A 21,158-nucleotide genomic window follows, 5' to 3' on the forward strand; every position below is an offset into this window, starting at 1 on the left:
TAATTCAATGAAAAATAATAGAAATAATCAATATAATAATAACAATCCCTACTATCAACAATATCAGCAATATGATAATAATTATAATAGAAATCAATTTTATAATAATGAAAGAAATAATAATAATTATAACTTCCCAAGTCAACCAATTAATATAAATTACCCAACAAATGCACAAGTATGTGGCACCAGGAAAAATGTTTTCCGGCCAAATCAAATACCTGTAAATCGACAAGACCAGAACCGATGTCTACAACATCGAGAAACTTCACAGATAAACCCAGTAAACATTTCCAATCAAGAAATGAAAAACCAAATTTTACATCTGAGGAATTAGACAATAATAATTGTAAGGATAATGAAGAAGAAGAAGACATAATTGATTTTCAGAATTTGTTTGAGCCAGATGAAAATAATGATCAAACCGTAAATTTTCAAAAAGAGCCTCGGAAGAAAAATTAAAAATAGTTGAAATAAAGATTGCAGCAAATAATCCGTTGTCATATGTTGAAATTCAAATCCAAAATCAAAATTACTAATAGATACAGGAAGTAACAAATCAATATTAAAGCCTTCAATTGTTGGGAAGTATTATCCTCGATGTATATATCGTTCAAATGTAGAGATGCGAACATCACTAACCAGTAAAATAATTATACATCAAGCAGAAATCCCCGCGTTTAAAGAATTCAACTATAATGACACAATAGATTTTATTTTATATGATTTTCATGACTTTTTGACAGAATACTAGGAATAGAAGATATGATCAAAATGCAATTAAATATTGATTTCACTAATAAACAATTAAATAGCAAAAAACTATCAATCCCAATAAAATTTAAACAACCAACTGATATAAAATTCTCATTTGACATTGGACCTACTGAAAAATTATTGAAATCGTTACCAGTAGCACAAAACAGCTATGCTATAGTTGAAATAATAAATGAAACATTTAAAACAATTTCTATAACTTTGAATGAACCTCTTAAAGTCCATCCTTTTGAAACAAACCAATATGAAATTCATACCTAATTTTAATTATTTGAAAGAAAACGAAAATATAATTGGCAATCAACAAAAATATAATCAACATAAAATAGATGTAAATTAATTAGAACCAACCATATGAATGATGAAGAAAAAAAACATAACCAAATTATGTAAAAAATTTTCCGATATCTTTTTGAAACCAGGAGATCCACTAACTTTTACATCCAATAAAAACAACCCACGAAATTTCGGTACACGTGAAATCTTATAGATACCCTTATATAAACAAAGAAGAAGTAAGAAAACAAATTAATGAAATGTTAGAAAAAAGCATAATAAGAGCTTCATATTCCCCTTGGAGTTAACCCATATGGATGTAAGTAAAAAATTAGATGCATCTGGAAAACAAAAATGGAGATTGGTCATTGATTACAGAAAGTTAAATGAAAAAACTATTTCTGATAGATATCCAGTTCTGAACATTACCGACATATTAGATAAATTAGGAAGAGCCCAATATTTTACAACATTAGATTAGCGAGTGGCTTCCACCAAATTCAAATGTCAAAAGATTCAATAGGGAAAACAGCTTTTAGTGTAGATAATGGACATTACGAATTTCTCAGAATGCCATTCGGATTAAAAAATTCACCTGCAACATTTCAAAGAGTTATGGATGAAATTTTAAAAGAATTAGAAAAAAAAATTTGTTTAGTTTACAAGAACACATGCAAAATTTACAAGCGGTATTTTATAAATTAAGAGAAACACATTTAAAAATTCAACTAGTTAAATGCGAATTTTTATGTAAAGAAGTAGAATTTCTTGGACACATCGTTACACCAGAAGGCATTAACCCAACCCAAAGAAAATTGAAGCTATAAAAAATTTTCCTATACCTTACGTGCAAAAACAAATTAAATCATTTCTAGGACTATTGGATATTGTAGAAAATTTATTAAAAATTTTGCTAAAATTACAAAACCAATGACAATATGTTTGAAAAGGACAAAAAAGTAGAACACACACAAGAGTTTATCAATTGCTTTATAACATTTGCAAACAACTATTAACTTCAGAACTTATATCAGCTTATCCAGATTTTAATAAACAATTTGACTTAACAACCGATGCATCAAAATATGCAATAGGAGCAGTATTATCTCAAGAAGAACACCCAATCTCTTATGCCTCAAGAACATTAAATAATGCAGAGACAAATTATTCGACGATAGAAAAAGAATTATTAGCAATTGTATGGGCATGTAAATACTATCGACCTTATCTACTTGGAAGAAAATTTACTATATATACAGACCATAAACTCTTACAATGGTTAATGTCACTTAAAGAACCAAATTTAAGATTAGTTAGATGGAGACTAAAATTAGAAGAATATGATTATGAAATTAAATACTTAAAAGGAAAATCTAATTTAGTAGCAGATCCATTATCAAGAATAAAACCAGATTGTGATATAAATGTCTTAGAAACGGAATCATTAAATGTTAACATCGATGATTTGGATTCAATAATTCAACGAGAAATAGACAATTTACCAAATGATTTTGAATTAACCAATGACGACTTATTACCTGATTTATCATATTTAAATGATGTCGAAGAAATCATACAAAATGAAGAAATTAAAAAAGTCACAAATACAAATGATAAAATAAATATTATATCAGATATTCAAATACGGCCACCATTAAACAGAGACTCGGACTTAGAAACATACACTGTTCTTTAGAAAACGCGATATTAGAAATACCAGTTTCCAATACATCATTGAACACTTATAAAAATCAAATTCTAATAACAAGTGGCGAAGTAAATAATATAAGAACAAAGAGAGAAAAATGTTTTGATTATACACGTATATTTGAAATTTTATCTAACTAGCAAACCATTGGAACATATACACATAGACCAGTGATTCTCAATCTTTTTTTTGTTGCGGCACATATTTAACGATTTCAAAATTTGGCGGCACACAAAGAAAAAGATAAAAATTATTTACTTAATACAACACACTGCATAAATAGTTTATGACAAAAATTTTAAATATACGAAACTAAACGTTTATTAAGGGATTAATTACAAGCTAATAATAAAAATATTTTTAATGCGAAATTTGAGCTTGAAGTTTTTTGATAATTTCATTTATATTTGGTCGTAAAAATGACAATGCTACTCTCATATCGTCTTCTACATTTAACAGTCTTGATCTTTTTTTAGCTTTAATGTTGGCTAATGCTGAAAATCCGAATTCACACAAATAAGATGTTGAAAATTGTAATAATATGTTTAAAGCTTTTTTTGGCTATCATTGGATAATCGCATCTGATGTTAATCCAAAATGAATTAATTGATTCTTCTGAAAGTTTTAAAATTAAATCTTGATTATTGGAAAGCAAAATGCGTTCTTCCTCTTCATTCAAAGTTAAGTCAAATACAGAAGTATCCGTTATGAGAAATGGATTACAAACCCAATCAAATTTATTAATATCTAATGTTGTGAAATAATCAACAACAATTAATTTAATAGTTTTATAACTGTCTTCAAGGACTGACTCAAACTTTTCTAAATTACCTTCCTGAGCTTTATTTTTCCATAGAGTTATTTGTTTTTTGAATCCCACCAGCTTATCGGTTGAGTTTAAGATATTTTCATTAGGCCCTTGCATACTTGAATTGATGTTGTTAGAAATAACAAAAATGTCTGATAAGTAAGCCAGTTTAGTACACCATATTTTATCTTCTAACAAATGAACAAATTCATAATTTTTATTTTGTTCAAAAAATATTTTCATTTTGTCTTTTAATTTCAGCACACGAGATATAACTTTTCCTCTGGACAACCATCTTACTTCTGTATGGAGTAACAAGGATTCATACTTCGCTTCCATAGCTTGGCATAATTTACTAAATAATCTACTTTTTAATGGTCTTGATTTTATATAATTAACCATTTTAACACATTCTTCCAGAACTATTTTCAAATCTGATGGCAAAAATTTTGTAACAAGTGCTTCTCGATGCAAAAAACAATGGGTAACTAATATATCCTCATTCAGTTCTTTAACAAATCCTTTTAGATGTCCAGTCATAGCTGGAACACCATCTGTGCAAATGCCAATACATGACTTCCAAGAAACTTTAATTTCTTCTAAATATGAAGTAATTACTTGAAAAATATGTTTACCAGTTGTAAAATCAGGTAACTAACTCCCGACAACATAAAAATTGATTAATTATATCATTTTCGTGAATAAATCCAACGAATGCAATTAATTGAGCATTTCCTGTAATATCTGTTGTTTCGTCGACTTGTAGAGCAAAATTCGAATTTGAAAGAGTTTTTGCAATATTTTGCTCAATATTTTCTGACATATCTTTAATTCTGCGATGCATTGTATCATTTGAAAGTGGTATTTTGCAAATATCAATATCAGCTGATCCACCAATCATTGTTTTTACAATTTTGCGACAAGTAGGTAATATAATTTCTTCAGCCAAATTGTGAGGTATTAAGTTAACAGCAATCAATTCAGCTATTTCGTAAGAAGCTACTTGAGCCTTTTCAGACACACATACTTGTTTTGCAAAAACTTTTACTTGCTCAATTTTTGATGATAAAGACCTTTCAAAGTAGCTTTTATCTTTTGTTGAAAGCGAAGGATGATTAGTCATCAAGTGACGTTGTAGTTTGCTAGGAACCATAGCACTATTTGATAATTTAAAACCACATATCACACACTCGGGAACAACTATGTCATTTTCATTGTAGAGGTAAATCCAAATTTCAAAAAATCATCATTATATTTCCGATGGACAACGTATTTGTTTGAGCAAGAAGTACTTGTGCCGGGGGTTGGCTCATTAACTTGGTCCCTAACGTTATCATTATCACTATTATCATCATTAAACTTTCTTCTTTTTAACCATTTATCCATTTTCAGAAGGATCTGATAAAATAAAAATAATATTGTCGAAACATTTAAAAAAAATTGTTCAAATATTACCTTTGAACTTATAATAATCTAATTTATGCACTCACTTTTAATTTGTGAATATGGAAAATTAAACCTTTCTGAAATTGTGAAACTCAAATACAGTTTTCCATAGATAAAACTTAAATTTTATGCGAAGAAATACAGACACAGTGTACGTGTGTAAGTCAGCACATAGCTCGGGATTCCCCGTGAGATGTGTACACAGCGCACGTGTTCAATCACAGTAGCATTTAGTAGTGCGATAAAAAAAAACTTATTTGGAAAACCGTGTAAAAGCGAAAACGTGTAAAACAAGTACCGTGTAAATCGGGGGATAGGTGTACTGCAAAATTAATAAGTTTATAAATTTATAAATTGACACTACATGCAAATAAATTAATATTAAACCGAATCACATACATTTGCCAATTTTAACGAAAGAAAAGGTGCAGTAACTACTATGCAACACCGTGTGAATCCTAACTATCACTAAAACAACACGTTTTGTACGCAGAAGTGGCAAGTATGCGCCGACTTGAGACATATTCCTATTGCTATGCACGCCGCTTCAACATAATTTGGCACTAAGAAAAAATGCGTTGCATAGCAAATAATAAAATAATTTATTTTTTTGTGGATTTAAATATATATTCATGTTAAAAATATTTTTCTTTTTAAATGATATAATTTAATAATATTAACATTATATATTTGGAAAATTTGGCGGCACACAAAAGTGCCGCGGCACAGTGGTTGAGAATCACTGACATAGTCACTTTTAAAATAGCTAATCATTCATATTTAACTATAATTGACGCATTCTCTCGTTACGGTCATTCATATTCAATGTCAAGTGTGAATGGAACTTCAGTTGTTGATAATATATTAAATTATGTTACTCATCACGGTTTACCTTACAAAATTACAGCTGATTGTGGTTCAGAGTTTAAGAATAACGACCTTCAAGATTTTTGCAAATTGCACAAAATTGAACTACATTATACGACATCTTAAAATAGTAATTCTAATTCACCTGTGGAACGGTTCCATTCTAGTCTAATTGAACATTTTAGATGTTTAAGAGAAACTAATAAAAATTTAACGCCCGACCAATTAATTAAACATTCAATATTAGCTTATAGTAATTCGATTCACTCTGTAACACAATTTACACCATTTGAAATTATTAAAGGTCGTATAAATAATCCCGATCCGTTTGATTTAGACGATCATTTAATAATATCTAATTATATACAAAATCATAAAGAAACCTCAAAATTATTATATGAAAAAATTAAAGATAGAAATGCTGATATTAAAGAAAAAAATTAATAAGAGAAATGAGAATAGAAATGATCCCCCTTCTTATGCAAATCAAGATACAGCTTATATAAAGACAAAATTTCGAGATAAAAAATTACCTAAATTTAAAAATGCAGAAATCGCAAAAGATTCTGGTATATTATTAGAAACAAATAAAGAAACTTATCACAAAAACATAATCAGAAAACCTAAAACTAACAATAAAAATTTGTTACAGAAAAATAAAACTAACAACGATAATAATATTACTACTAATTTACAAGAAGATTAAAACAGAAGATATAGAAATTACGAAAGTAAACAATTTATTATTACCCATTAATTTAGGAACCAGTAACCTTATTTATACTAAGCATACTTTTATATATTGTATAGACTTAGAATATATTCATAAACAATTTAATAATCTGAAACATATTATTATAGTTTAAAAAATAATTTATCTCAAACGAACCCTACAAATCGTATTTCATATCATAATTTAGCTGAACAATCACTAAGCAGAACAGAAATTTTGATTAATACCTTAGATAAAAAATCAGAAAACATGTATCCTCATTTAAAATTAAAAAGAGGATTAATGAATGCAGTAGGCAAAATAGATAAATGGTTTTTGGAACTCTAGATTCAGATGATGAAGAAAGATATGATAATGCTATAAATGTTTTACAACAAAATCAAAAACAAATAAGCCATGAAGTAAATTTGCAAATATCGTTACACAAAAAATCAATTGATCATTATAATAAATCGATTACGACTCTATGGAACAATCAACAGAAACTTTCTGATAATTTAGAGAAATTTCACATTATAATTCACACAATAAAATAATAACTTATATGAATAATTTTATAACATTTCACAGTACAATTTCACATATTAATCTGGACTGTCAAAGTTTAATTACAATGATTGATAATATTAAAAACGCGATAACATTTTCCAAATTAAATAAAATTCACAATTCAGTTATATCCAGTCAAGAAATTTTAGAAATGATTAAATATTTAACCACTATTTATCCAGAAAAACAAATCCCAAAATTTAATAATATTTTAACGTATTATCTCTTTCTGGGCTTACAAGTAACCTTTTCCAAATCCAAAATAATTTTTGCTACCCAGGTTCCAATCCTAAAACCCAAAACCTACGAATTTTTCCATTTATACCGTATAATCCAAAATCACACGATATTTATCCCTCCTCAACCTTACTTGGCCAGAAATCAAGAAGTTATTTTTATCAAAGAAGAATGTCCAATATTATTGCAACGAAACATTTAAGTTGAAAGACAATTATACTATTGAATTGTTAAACGGACGCTCTGCTGAAAATCGTGTTAGTGAAATAAATCTCCAAGAAACTATATTAGAACAAGTGACAAATAACGAACTTTTAGTAATTCCAAATTCAGAAATTGAAATGATTTCTAAATGTGTTTCGGACCGTTATTTGAAAATAAGTTATCCATCGATTATAAAAATTCCAAAGAACTGTAGCATCCAAATAGAAAATGAAATCTTCTCAACTAACATACAAATCAAAAAAGGAAAATAAATAATATCGAAATTAAACTTCAAATTTTTAAGTAATCAAATTTATAAATCTCCAAATTTAACCAACATAGACTTTGAAAAATTATATGAAATAAATAAAATTGCTAGAAATATAAGGCCAATCCATGAAATTTACAATTCACAAAACCATGTATCAATAGGACTATTTACGATAATAATAATCATTTGTGTAATTTTAATAATATTATTGTTAATTAAAAAATATAAAAGAAAATTTGTAAGAAAACAAAAATTTGAAGAAAAGAAGAAAGAATACATCGAATTAGAAGAAGGAAGAAAACAAGATATGAAAAATACCTCCGTCATTTTTCATTCTTAGGGATGGAGGAATTACATGGAGAAAATTCTAGAAGGTTATTTTAATAAAACGCGATAACATTAAATATTGTAAGCACTCTCTCAGCATTTATTTTATTATAAATACGAACATTTGTAAACAACCTTTTAATAATGTATTATAATTAGTTCGCTTAAAATATTAATTGCAATCATTCAATAGTACAAGATTAATTGTAATTTTGTGTTAAATAAATGTTTAAAAATAATTTTCGTACACCGAAAATTAAATTTCACACGTATGTAGTCTATCAACGTATTGATTGTTTTTTCATCACGTATTTATAATCTACTCGTATATACTTTGATACTAGAATGTTGTGTTTAATAAAATAATTATATACCTATGTAAGGCTCTGGAATTTTTAAATAAAACTAATTAGAGTACCAAAGCACAACAAGTTTGCGAATATAGATAATAAAGTTTTGCAGCATAATTGGTCCGGTCTCCAATTATGTGTAAATTACTCTCATCAACGCCTACATATGCTGTAATTTCTTTTTCTATTTTCTATTGTACATTACTTTATTCATCATATTGTTTTGACAAGCAAGCAATAAATTACAACCTATTTACGCTGTTACTTCTTTTCGTTAACATTGTCTATAAAGTAAACGTTCAAATTAATGACTTGGAATATTTCTTCTAAAATGCTACTCTATTGTATGTGCTCATCATTGAAATACATTAATAATACATAAATATTTTATTGTTTAATACGAAACACATCCAGTGGTGTAGGCAGAGGTATCCTTCCACAATTCGCCAAATCAATTTATTCAGTAGACAGTTGGCTTTCAAATTGAGCAAACAAAATAATCATTCATATGTTTGAACTCATTTTCGTTGTGGATAGAAAAAAAATTTCCGTATTTAGAAAAGTAGTATTTATTAGTGGAAAATCAGAATCTTATGGTATATCTTGCTCTTGATTGAGATAGAAAAAGATACGCATAATACTGAATGAGCTGTAGCCTGAAGAAATTGCTTTGTATCAGTTATTCAATTAGTTAGTACTCATATATACAGAATGTGCCCATTATTTGACATTATCGATTAAATTTCAAGCAAATGCTGAAACGTCAACTTTGTTGTTAGGGTGACACATTTTTACTGCCTTGATGGAGTATTCAGACGTGATGATCAACAATGATTTTTTTTAAATATTTACGCCGTCTTCGTAAGTCTGAAAGTGCTACACCTCTTCGTAATGAAAAGCAACGTCTATGGCTGGCTTATTATGTGTAAAAGTAAATTTTAATATTATAATTAATTGCAATATAAGAAAAATGAACTGAACTAGAGATTATGATATACAAAGTATTTTCAATTATTATTCAATTAATGAATTACATGTGTATATGAAAAAAAATGGCTCAACTATATAATCCTCATAAATGCCTACCCACATGCTTTGTTTTAGAGAATGTTGACTATGTATGTGTTTCGTGGAATATTTTAGAATTTTGATCAGTCCAATAACAGCAATCTATGGTGTCATTTACAAAAAAAAGCGTCCATCAGAAAATCAAATCTTGAATAAAAAGATTCACTTATGCCCTGTAACAAATGTATCTTGTAAGGATGACGTTCATGTTTTTAACCTTATGAATGGTAGTGTGCTAAAAACCAGATTCTACAACCAATTTTTTCAAATTGTAACATCCAAATTAATATGATCCGAAATTCCTACTTCTGCAGCTTTGCTCCCAACATCATTTGTAATATAAAATATTTTTGTAATTTACAACTAATCATACTTTACCTAATTCTTTACTAGCTCTAATATGTAGGAGTGATGAAGTTTCTTGCCTTCATTAAGGCATCGTAGGCATTCTTTATATAAATTTCACTTATACCAACCATCTCTGTCTTTGCGCTCTCACAAAACATGTAATATCTGGTCTATATCTATCTAAAAAAGTGATGATTATGAAAATGTTACTGTTAGGTTACTGAAAAATTCTCAGAATGAGAGATTTATTACGTTTTTTTTGATCACTTAGATAAATAAAAACTTAGAAGGGAATAAAAACAAGGTAAACTGAGTAATAGATAATTTTGATAATTACTGACCTCCAGACTATGTTCTTAAATTTATGACCCCATTTGTTACAACTCATTAATTTTTTTGAATGAATCTGTATCGAGGAGTCAAATCTTGTTACTGAGAATATAATAGTAACAAGGAATTTTTGGAAGTGAAAAATAATAATTATAATAATATAACTATTATTGTAACTAAATTGAAAAATTTCAACTTCATCAACAATATCAAAAAATTAGAAACTCTTAAACAACAAAACATACACCAAATGCCCATGACCTTGGAAAAGCCAGTTAACCTCTTTGGCTTGAACCTAACGTTTTCCTCTTCAAAGAACCAGCAATAAGTTCGATCTTTTACGATGCCTATAGCATGAAAATGATCTCTTAGATGATCACGTCCGTTTAAAAGGCCAGTCATCCGTCGTATTTCGTGCCTGTTTAAATCGGCAGTAGGCCCATCTATGAGTTCCTTAGCTTGTCTCATGCCAGGAATTTTCATTTATCTTCATAGTAACTGTTTGCTACGGTAATTGCTTTATACGAGGATGTTACAATTTTTGTAAATGGCAGTAAATATCAGTCAATGAGACATGAATAATTATTCGTCGGTAGTGTGGGCGAAACGTTTAAACTATCGGAAGACAAGGATTTTTTAGCCATTAGTAACAAGCAATAAAACCTATATTATACCAGATTGAAAAGAACAGTCTATGAAATGGCGATATACGATATCACTATATGTTTATTAGAAACAACAAGCGTGGCATGCTGGACATAGGCATCATTGTACTTTACAGCGCTCGATGAAACTACCTAATGTTATTTATTTTAAAAAAACTTATCAATCTAAGCGGTGACGGAATTCAAAAGGTAAGTAGACTATATGACAAGATTAAAGTTATGCTTTTCTGTAATAGTAAACTCATTAAATAGTTTCTGCTCATTTTTCTTTCACTTACTTAAAAAATATACCTCATACGAATTAAGCCACTGCGAAATGATTAACAAAAACTGATAATTTCAACGAAACCGATGAATCTCAATAATATATTCCTTAGATCAGTATGCAAAGAATAGAAATTAGATGATCTACAACAAATGTTCTTCATTGGGCTTATCATATTTGATTTAAGTTGAATCGGAAATTTTTGGAAATTGTAAGACGTGCTTGTGTCTTTTCTAAACGATATATTTATATTATACATAATTTATAATTTAGTGAATTTGTGAACATGTAGAAAATTGGCCATCGTTATTTGATACAATACTTCCATTTAAAAGGCATCAGCTTCCCCGACACAAACACTGAACTGGATGAATCTGCTAAAGCGAGTAACGCAGAGGTCGACCGGACCGCTCCGGTCTCACTACACTACTAGATTTACTGTTGCTCCATAGGTCGCGCTTACAACTTGAACTAAGATAGTGGTTGTTAGATGCTTATGTAGTGATTCGCAGATTCGTTTCTAGTGATTGCAATGCAAGAATGGAAGCTAGATGAGACAGACTGTTGTATCGCTAGCAATGAGAGTTTGGAAGACGTTTTTTGGACTATGGAATGGTCGCTGAAACCGATTTTGATGTCTGTATAGGAGAGTGTCAGTATATATGGCGATTTGTTTATGAATGTGGAAGATATATTTGAATACCTGAAGGATGCTGTATAGTTCGTCAGTGTAAACACTGCACGTCGAAATTGGTGATTAGGCCAGCTATGATTCTAGGTTCGTCTAGATTGCAGAAATACTATAGAATACCTGCAAAACCATACAACATGTTAGAATCAACAAATTTCAATTGTTTAAATATAATTTTATCGGTACTTCAGATATCTTCTTTTTAATTACTATTAGTCTAAATGACAATCTGTTTTCACTTCACATTTTTAAAATTATACATCACTATTACCAGAAATGGCGTATCTTTTTCCCGCTATTTTATCATCTTTTTTTTGCTTTGTTTTGGGTCGATATAAAACTGCCATTTCTTTTGTGTACTTATTTCATTCTCCACAGGATTCCAATATCGTCTTGTAAGTACTCATCATCTATGCATGTAATTGACTAACTGCATTGATTTAGCTTATGAATAGTTATTTGAGCAACGAACTGGACATATTTTGGTTGTGTTGGAAAATTTTAAATGTATGAATGAGAAAAAATGTGTGATAAATGTAATGGTAAAAATATTTTTATTATTTATTGTAAACATTCTGGAATTTGAATATGAAATAAAATTTTGGTTATCGTATATATGGATATAAGGCTATTGATCGAATTTATGCCAAATACTATTCATATTGTGATTTAGTGACTTTTACAAACAGAATTAGTGTTTTCTATTCTTTCGTTAAGTTGAAAGTTAATTATTTATACGATGATATTGGTTTCATACTTGTTTATTTCCTTATCATTTTTGACTTATTTTGATTATTATTCAATCTGTCGTTACAGTTCTAGTTGTACTGATGGAAATAGTTATTGTGGGTTCAATTATTTTCACTATTTCAATTATATTTTAATAAAAAAATTAGGCAGTAATACAAGATACTAATGTTACTTTTATAGATATTTTTTTATTGGAGTTAGTTCATAAATAGCGATTTGTTTCTTATCTTCTTCATGTTGTTCTAAATTGTCCTATTTCAGCATTCACTATACCTTCTTTGAACTTTTTTAAATTTTATTTATAAAATTTATCCTCTCTTACAAACCACAATTTGATGTTAAATTTGAAACTTAACCTGGTAATTTAAGACTTCGTTGCATAAAATGAACAATGATTTGTTATAAATATTCATTTTTTGCTAATATGATATCCTTACATGTTGACGTGTTTGGTGAGTGAGTGCTGAAGACACTCCTGTATACGTCTATTCACTGATAAACGGATACTGTACACACTGTTTACACTTCCACCACACCAACACTCACAATTACACTGTGACGCGCGTTCTGATGACCAAGCTATCGTTATCAGAGACCGAGGGTAAACTAAAACCTATTAACTTTACTTACCTATTTTCTTACAAAAATTTTCTCAACAATAAACCTCCCGCGAAAAATAATTCCAGTAGGATAACTTCTTCAGCGGGAATCTTCACATTTATTCCTTAACTACTAAACAATAGAGTGAGCTGTAAGGACCAAGCCCTTTGTTCCTATCTAAACTGTTTATAAATCTAACAATTTCAATGCTTTCAAATGTATCTAACAATTTATTATTGTATATTTTTTTTATTTTCTATTATTTATATTTAATTTATTATTATGACTGGCAGCGTGATCGCTCCGTCCATATTTTAAATGAGCTATGTGCTCTTTAAACCGAACTTTGCGTCACACTCATTACAGCTAATTTTATATATGCCACTCTTTTCCAAATTTGATATTTTACCGTTAGGATGACCGAAAAATTGTTTTAATGTATAGTTGGATTTTTAAACCAATTTAAAACCAATTCCTTACAATCCTTTTGTATGAACAGGATTGAGAGATACCAGAGCAATTTTTTTTTTCATTTTGATTTTAGTAAAATGTGGTTTCGCTTAGAGATTCTTGAACCTTTGACGATTAATTCCTATCTACAATTATCATAACCGTTGAGTACAGCTACATCTTCAATAAAAGTAGTTTCATTATTTTATTATTCGATGTTAAGCGGAAAATGATAAGATGGGTTTAAAAGTTACTACTCCAATAGCTTTTCGCCAGCGAACATCATGTTGCCCTCCACGGCGCGGCAGTGTCTTACTCTTGTCGATGTGCACCTAAACAAAATCGTGGTTCCCCGCTATATTAGATATTATATCTGCCTTATATTGCTGCCGTTCTGTCGGCTAGCTTAACTTGGACCACAATGGCCCACAGTCAAAGGAACTACCACTAATCGTGGATGTTATGAGAAGGGACCAAAGGCTCGAATGCTGTGATACAGTGTATGTATAGAAACACGTATATTTTTCTTCCAAAATAATGATCAACAATTAGACACGTAGCTGCAAAATCGTATTGCGGAGCTAACTGCACCGTAGGCAATTTTGTGATGGGATGAACCAAAATCTGGATAGATCACAATCCAAGCCTTCTGAAAATCACTAGAATAGTAGTAATAATTAAGGAAACCCAAATATGCAAAGCGCATATTTTGCATATTATATGCATTTTCAAAAATTTTTGTAGTAAATAGCATATTGTGCTATTGAACAAATTTTGAAAAATGTAAAGCTTTGGCAGGTGCTCCAAGAAAATAAGAATTTTATAATAAATCGGCTATTCTGAAACAATTAGTTCTATTGCAGTTTTCAAGAAGCTAATCTAAAAGCAGGTAGTTAAACGGTTGAAAAAATGTATGGATATTTCGCACTTTCTTTTTCTTCAAATGCAATTTTACTCTTTAATTTATGAAGCAATAATGCTTGATACTGTCCTGTTAATGATTTACCTTTTTAAAGATGATCAGTGAACACAATTCCATAAGTTTCCCAAAAAAGGGTGGCCATCAATATTCCGGTCGATGAAACCGTCTTTGTCTTTTTTAGAGCAGGCTCGCTCTTTGCAATCTACTTTTTCGTTTCAAAAGTGTTGTGGTGGATCCAGGTTTCATCTGCAAATATGAATGGACTCATTTTGCTTAAATCGCATCATTAAGGTTTGGGAAATCTTCATGCGGTTGCACTTTTGCTCTAAATTGAGAAAACGCGATAACTAACGCGCGAATACCTTATGGATACATAATTCTTCAGTTATTATATGACAGTGCTTTCTTTTGATACTCCGATAGCCTCTTCTATCTCTCCAACTTTAATATGATGATCGTCCGGTACCATTTGGAGAACATTTTCGATAATATCGCTAGTTTTAGCAGTTTCTTGCTCCATATCCAACATTTTCTATTTTCAGATAAATCTTCACAACGACTCATTTATACGGTTATCAAATAGACACGTTAAAGCATTAAAATAGGCTCAAATTTTAGTAAGAATCTCTCAACGCATGCGCAAATATATTTTCAAACATATATTGATCAGTGCTGACATCTTCAGGTTGAGGTTAGAAACTTTCTAAACAACCCGCGTATTATTGTGAAATTCTCTTCGTTTTCACTTATTCGATGATCGTTGTCTGATCTTGTTTTGACATCTAAATTATCATAATTTTCGTCTGGTACGTTAACACTCGGTTCGCTGTCTTCAAAAATTAGACGATATTCATCGCTATTAACAATTTGATTTGCACACTTTAAAGAAGTTTTGAAACTATCGTGCACGAAAGTGCTACGAGATTTGTCGCCGTACCTAGCAGGAACACGGCCAGCGCGATTTGAATTTTAGGACAACAGCAGCATCTTCTATCAAAACAAAATTGTTTATCCTTCTAGGTCATAATTCACATTAGACCAGGAGTACTCCAAATTTGTTAATTCTACTATTGTCTGTTCGCGAGAAAACTGTAAATATTTGTGGCGGAGAGCCCTATTTGGTGAGACTCTTCCTTACTCCCAAACCCCTCCAAATTATGCACCTCTTTGCAACCCTATGGGCAGACACCCTTGCCTGCAGCCATTAGATATAACAATATTTTTATCTCTCGTAGCTTAGTTTAATGAGTTTTATTTATAATTTCAGTCACTTTTTAGTATTAAGTATTAACAAATTTGAAATACTCATCTGGTATTGACTTATTAATCTCGATGTGTCTCTCATTCTCAAAATTTTATTGTTGTAATTAATATTTTAACTTTAATTTGCATTTTTTACGTTTTATTGCAATCAATGACTCGGTCCGTTGATATTTGTCTTTATAAACCTTGTTCATCTAATACTGTTATTTAACAGCGAAGTTAATATTTCTAGTTGGTTAAATAATAAATTAAACTTAAGTCAAAGAAAGAATTTTACATTTTGTTTTATTTTAAGAATAAAAAAATTGTGAACTACAGTTATTTACTTATTTACATAACCGTTGAGTACATTTTATGTTGTATGAAAAATAGTCTGTATGTTGTATGTGTGTTGTTTTATTATCTATGATAAACTTAATATTGTGTACCTTGCTAAAGTTCAAATATTTATTATGTGTTTGAAGTAGATAGAAATGTTTGCCGATATGCACTGCAACATGTGACAACAAATGTATTTTTTGACGTAAATATCAATAATAGGGAGTTCTATAAATGACCAATAAAAAAATTAGATATTTATGTCCACTATTGTAGAATTGAACATTCATTATACACTTGACGTTACGAATATGAACTAAACACCTAAAACATAATTTTATAATATTAAACTAAACCAATTATTATCTTTAGGACCCGCATAATCTAAATGTTATAAATTTATTACATTACACAGAACTTAATGTGAAGAATGTGAAGAAACCCATGATGAAACATCAATTCGCATTAAGTAATTTGGATTGAAGTTATATTACTGGTAAAGCGAAGGGGTGTTAATCATTTCAGCACGCTCGCGCTTCTTCTAGATTATCAGGTCATCTACCTGTCTTGTCAAAAACTTTCTCCAGATTTCACATTATGTTGAAGATCTTTTTGGTGTGTACATCATGGAATTTATTATGAGTGTACGTGAAAAAACTAAGATGAGTACGTTTTTTCATAGATATTATTTCCGGCGGTGCAAGATATTTAGTGGTGCGTCACAAGAGTAAAAAGTGCTAATAATATCCCTTACCGCATTAAATAATGAGATTCTCATAGTTATCATCTTTGTCGGTTTGAGCTTTGAAAATTCCGCTAATTCTCTTCCAACGCTCTTTCCACCAACCTCTTGACATGGGTCGTCGTGAGTATTAATTATGACGGTATTAGTGACATTTAGCTGCTATCACAACGATAGTAGTCACCATGTGGAACGCCCAAAAGTGTATTTCAGGCGCTGTCAACGTTTATTGGAATGCACCAAAATTGGACTGAAACGGAACGCAAAAAGACAACATTGCAGAGCACCCTAAAAATTGATAGCGGGATGCTGAAAAATCTGGTTTAAATGTAACTACCAAAGATGTGGAAAATATAAGGACATGTATTTATCGAAAACGACACAGCATATTATCATCTTCGCCACTATAAAAGCAAAAAGTGCATATTGCTCTGAATAAAATTTAATGTACAAAAAGAAACAGGATTTATTAGTAAATGACTGTACATAATATTATCATTTTCTCAAATATGAATTGTTTATGCTCTTGACTCTAGTGTTAGGTTCTTACTATGATATTAGTCATTACATACCTCTAATTTTCATAATTTTACATAATAAGCAAATAACGACTATCTTATCCCTTTCAAGCTATGAATTTATTATTGTCATAATATAGATTTAAAATTTTCTCCAATTCAAATTGTTTACGGCTTTGAAATGACTATTCAACGCCCACACCTGACAGAGGCTCCAAAAAACTATGTTGTACCATTTGTAGTTATTCTTGGAGAAGATAAAAGCTTTTTGAATGATAATTCATAGCTCCATATTTTTCGGATGGCCGTTGTGGGGATTCCAATCCCACAATTTATTCGATTTGTTTTGGATGAGATAGGTAAACGCAGAAATCCGAGAGAGCTCCGAAATATATTAATATAGGAAGGGAAAAATGTTCCGCATGATATCATGTCTTAAAATCTGATCCATATATTGTGCATCATCGTTTTTATTGATTTCAATTGAAAGTGTAATAAATATATATTATCATTTTCGCTACTTTCAATAAAATTGAAATAAAACAACATTTTTCTCCAAACAAACACGACAAAATCGAGCTATGTTACAACCGCAAACAATCTAAAATAGAAACTAATAATTTTTAAAATAATTTCAAATTATAAAATGACTCTAATTAAATGTTCGGCAGTATATTATACATTTTTCAGCTTAAAAAATTTAAATGACTTTTTTTGTAAACTTATATGATAAATAGTGAGGTGTACAATTGCGTTGGTCTTTCTATGGAAGATTTTTTGAATGATCGAATTTTCAATAATTTAACATTTATCATTATTATTTTAACACTTCTAATAATAAAAGAAGCGTAAATTGCATGAAATGAGATATATTTTATTGCCCATTCCAGTACTTTTGAATACATCAAACTAATGCAATCAGTTACGGATAGCATGTGTAGAATTGTTATAAATAAGTGAAAACATGGATTTTGTAGTCTGGAATAAAATAACGTATTTTATAATTTAATTTTTTATCGGTTTACTTCATTACCAATATTAATCAACACTTATTTTCAACTTCTTATTTTCTGTGTATTACACAATTGTTTTTCTTTAATCATCATCCACTAACATGGCATAAACGGCTGTTGTCTAAAAAACAATTTTACCAAACCTAATCAGAATCAAGTAAAATCGAGTGCCTAATTATTATTTGAAGCAATTTCTATTTGCTTTGGTATTATAGTGTATTTTATAGAAAAATATTAAGAAATATTTTTATATGTTTATTGCATTCCTTTCTTCACTTTGCTTCGTTGTTTGTGTGTGAATGAATTCGTAATATCGCCACTCAATTTTCATTTCATTTGAATGTTAAGGTACGGAAACACATCAAATCCTTATCACACTTGGAACATTTACTTAAAATGGATGTACTTTCTGTTCCTAATATTCTATTTTAATTAAAAGAAACTTTTCATAATTATTAATTAAAATAAGCTCCGATTTCCACGTGAAAATGTATATATTGTGCACAAATTCATACTTTTGACCTGATGATTAGCTTGAGCCGAATTTATAGAGGTTTCGAATATTCTCCGTATTCATTAATTGATCACAAAAAAGCCTTATCGAAATTTAACCCAACCGATTGTATGGTTTAAACCCAACTTGTAGCTAGCTCTTTGAGTACTTGGTAAAATCATTCTGTGGACTAAAAAGCAAAAAATTGTCGCACTGCATTTTTAACATCTCGTTTGGATTCAAATTTTTTCCCACGCAAGTATTTCGCCATGGATAAATGGTAATCTGTTGGTGCAAGGTCCGGACTAAATGTTCGAAATTGGTAGGAGCTCAATATCATCAAACTCTTCGATCTTATTCCGTGTAACTTTCGCAATATGTGGCATTGTCTTGTTGTGAGAGAACCAGATATTTCTTCGATAAAACCTCATTCCAGATTCACAAGACTTTCCGCTCGAATCGACTTTTCTTTGCGACGGGTTCTACTAATTGTCCTTTGTCAAACGACTGATTTTTCATGTTCAGTTTGTTTAGATAAATACATTTCTCATTGCAAGTAACATGGCGTCTAATGAACCGACCTCTTTCAGCAGGCAAGGAGCTTTTTACACACACATCTACTCGACGTTTAGTTTGAATTCGTGTGGCATTATTCAACAAATTGGTATCTTTAGTGGGTCCATGGGAGTCTGATTATCGGCGACTGCTGGTACTAGGTTAGTTTTCTACTACTTCTCTCATCACTCCCATATCCCACGCAGGTCGACGACCTAAGGGTCAACGATCTTCAACTGTCAAATCATCACTATTAGAACGATCAGCCAACACTCATCAACTGTGTCTTTAATTTCCTTGTTACCACGCCTGCTTTAAATTTTTGTTTTCAATAATGTCTTAACAATACAAGAACTTCAAATTTATCGCATACTATTTATTATATAAACTTAATGCGTTATCAAATTGAAAAGTTAAAAAGATTCTAAAAATGTATACTGATTTTGTTCAACTGGTTATTTAATAGTAGATATACTATGATGTAACGTCAGTCAGAAAATACACATTTAACTTTATTTTAAAAAAATAGTTAGTTTTAAAAAATCAGGAATACAAGAAAAACCAACAAAATAAAAAAGACCAAACTGAAACAATTAGGGCACGTAGTGAAGCTAAAGACATAACCTTGAACTGCAAAACTTTGTTCTATGTAGGTATTGAGCGTTGGTTGTCTTAATTGATCAACATTTTGAAAAACGGTTCTGTAATTTAGAAATAACTACATAATGATAATTTATTCTAGTATTCGAAGCCATCGTATTAAAGGAAGAAACGAAATAAGTTTGATTCTAAGTTTTCCCACCAATAAACCTTCTCCCACGATAATTAATTCCAGCGGGAAAAACTCCTTGGCGGGAATATTCATGTTCATTCTTTGACTACTAAGCAATAAAAATTTTTAAAATTATAAGATTCAAAATTCAATATTTAAATTGACATTAATAGAAATATTGATTAATTGAAATATTGATTCTGGTTATACAATATGAATTTTTATAGGTTAGATAAGGATAAGTTCTAGTAAATGATGTTCAATATTGATTGGTTAATTTATTGATAACATTAAATTTCAATAGGATAGGTCTTTATGAATGTAGTTGAATATTTATTGGTTAGAATATAAATGACAATAAATTTTATAGGTTAGGTCGTTATGAGTGAAGTTGAAATTTATAGGTTAGGTGATGTTAGTTGCAAACATGAAGTTTGACAATAGAAAACAACTACAAAAACGTCTATTTTTAGAAACTACATATATTGCCCAAAATAATTAATACATCAATAAGAAAACTGATTTAAATAACCTTCATGTAATTTATGCATATCTTTTAGATTTTTAAAAAACAAATCCTATGAAAATTCAACGGCATTAACAACCAACTAACCTCACCTAACCTATAAATTTCAACTTCCCTTATAACGACCTAACCTATAAAATTTATTGTCATTTATATTATAATCAATAAATATTCAATACATTCATAACGACCTAGCCTATTGAAATTTCATGTTATCTATAAATTAACAAATCAATATTGAACATCATTCACTACAACTTATTCTTATCTAACCTATAAACCTATAAAAATTCGAAGTCAATCATAATCTAACCGT

At 29.7% G+C, this 21,158-nt stretch overlaps 3 protein-coding genes across 4 annotated transcripts in view; 1 reads left to right on the forward strand and 2 right to left on the reverse strand.

Moving 5' to 3' along the window:
• LOC130894095 (uncharacterized) overlaps positions 1 to 21,158 on the forward strand; it is a 116,088-nt gene that overhangs the window by 22,404 nt on the left and 72,526 nt on the right. The window lies entirely within an intron of this gene.
• LOC130896864 (protein FAM200A-like) lies at positions 3,122 to 4,109 on the reverse strand. The gene is made up of 2 exons (XM_057805263.1): positions 3,593 to 4,109; positions 3,122 to 3,255 (listed from the first exon to the last, which is right to left on the reverse strand). The coding sequence occupies exons 1-2, from the start codon at positions 4,107 to 4,109 to the stop codon at positions 3,122 to 3,124; spliced, it is 651 nt and encodes a 216-aa protein (XP_057661246.1).
• LOC130897053 (protein FAM200B-like) lies at positions 4,216 to 4,722 on the reverse strand. The gene has a single exon (XM_057805612.1). The coding sequence runs from the start codon at positions 4,720 to 4,722 to the stop codon at positions 4,216 to 4,218; it is 507 nt and encodes a 168-aa protein (XP_057661595.1).

Source organism: Diorhabda carinulata, chromosome 1, assembly GCF_026250575.1.
Source record: "Diorhabda carinulata isolate Delta chromosome 1, icDioCari1.1, whole genome shotgun sequence".
Classification (NCBI taxonomy): domain Eukaryota; kingdom Metazoa; phylum Arthropoda; class Insecta; order Coleoptera; family Chrysomelidae; genus Diorhabda; species Diorhabda carinulata.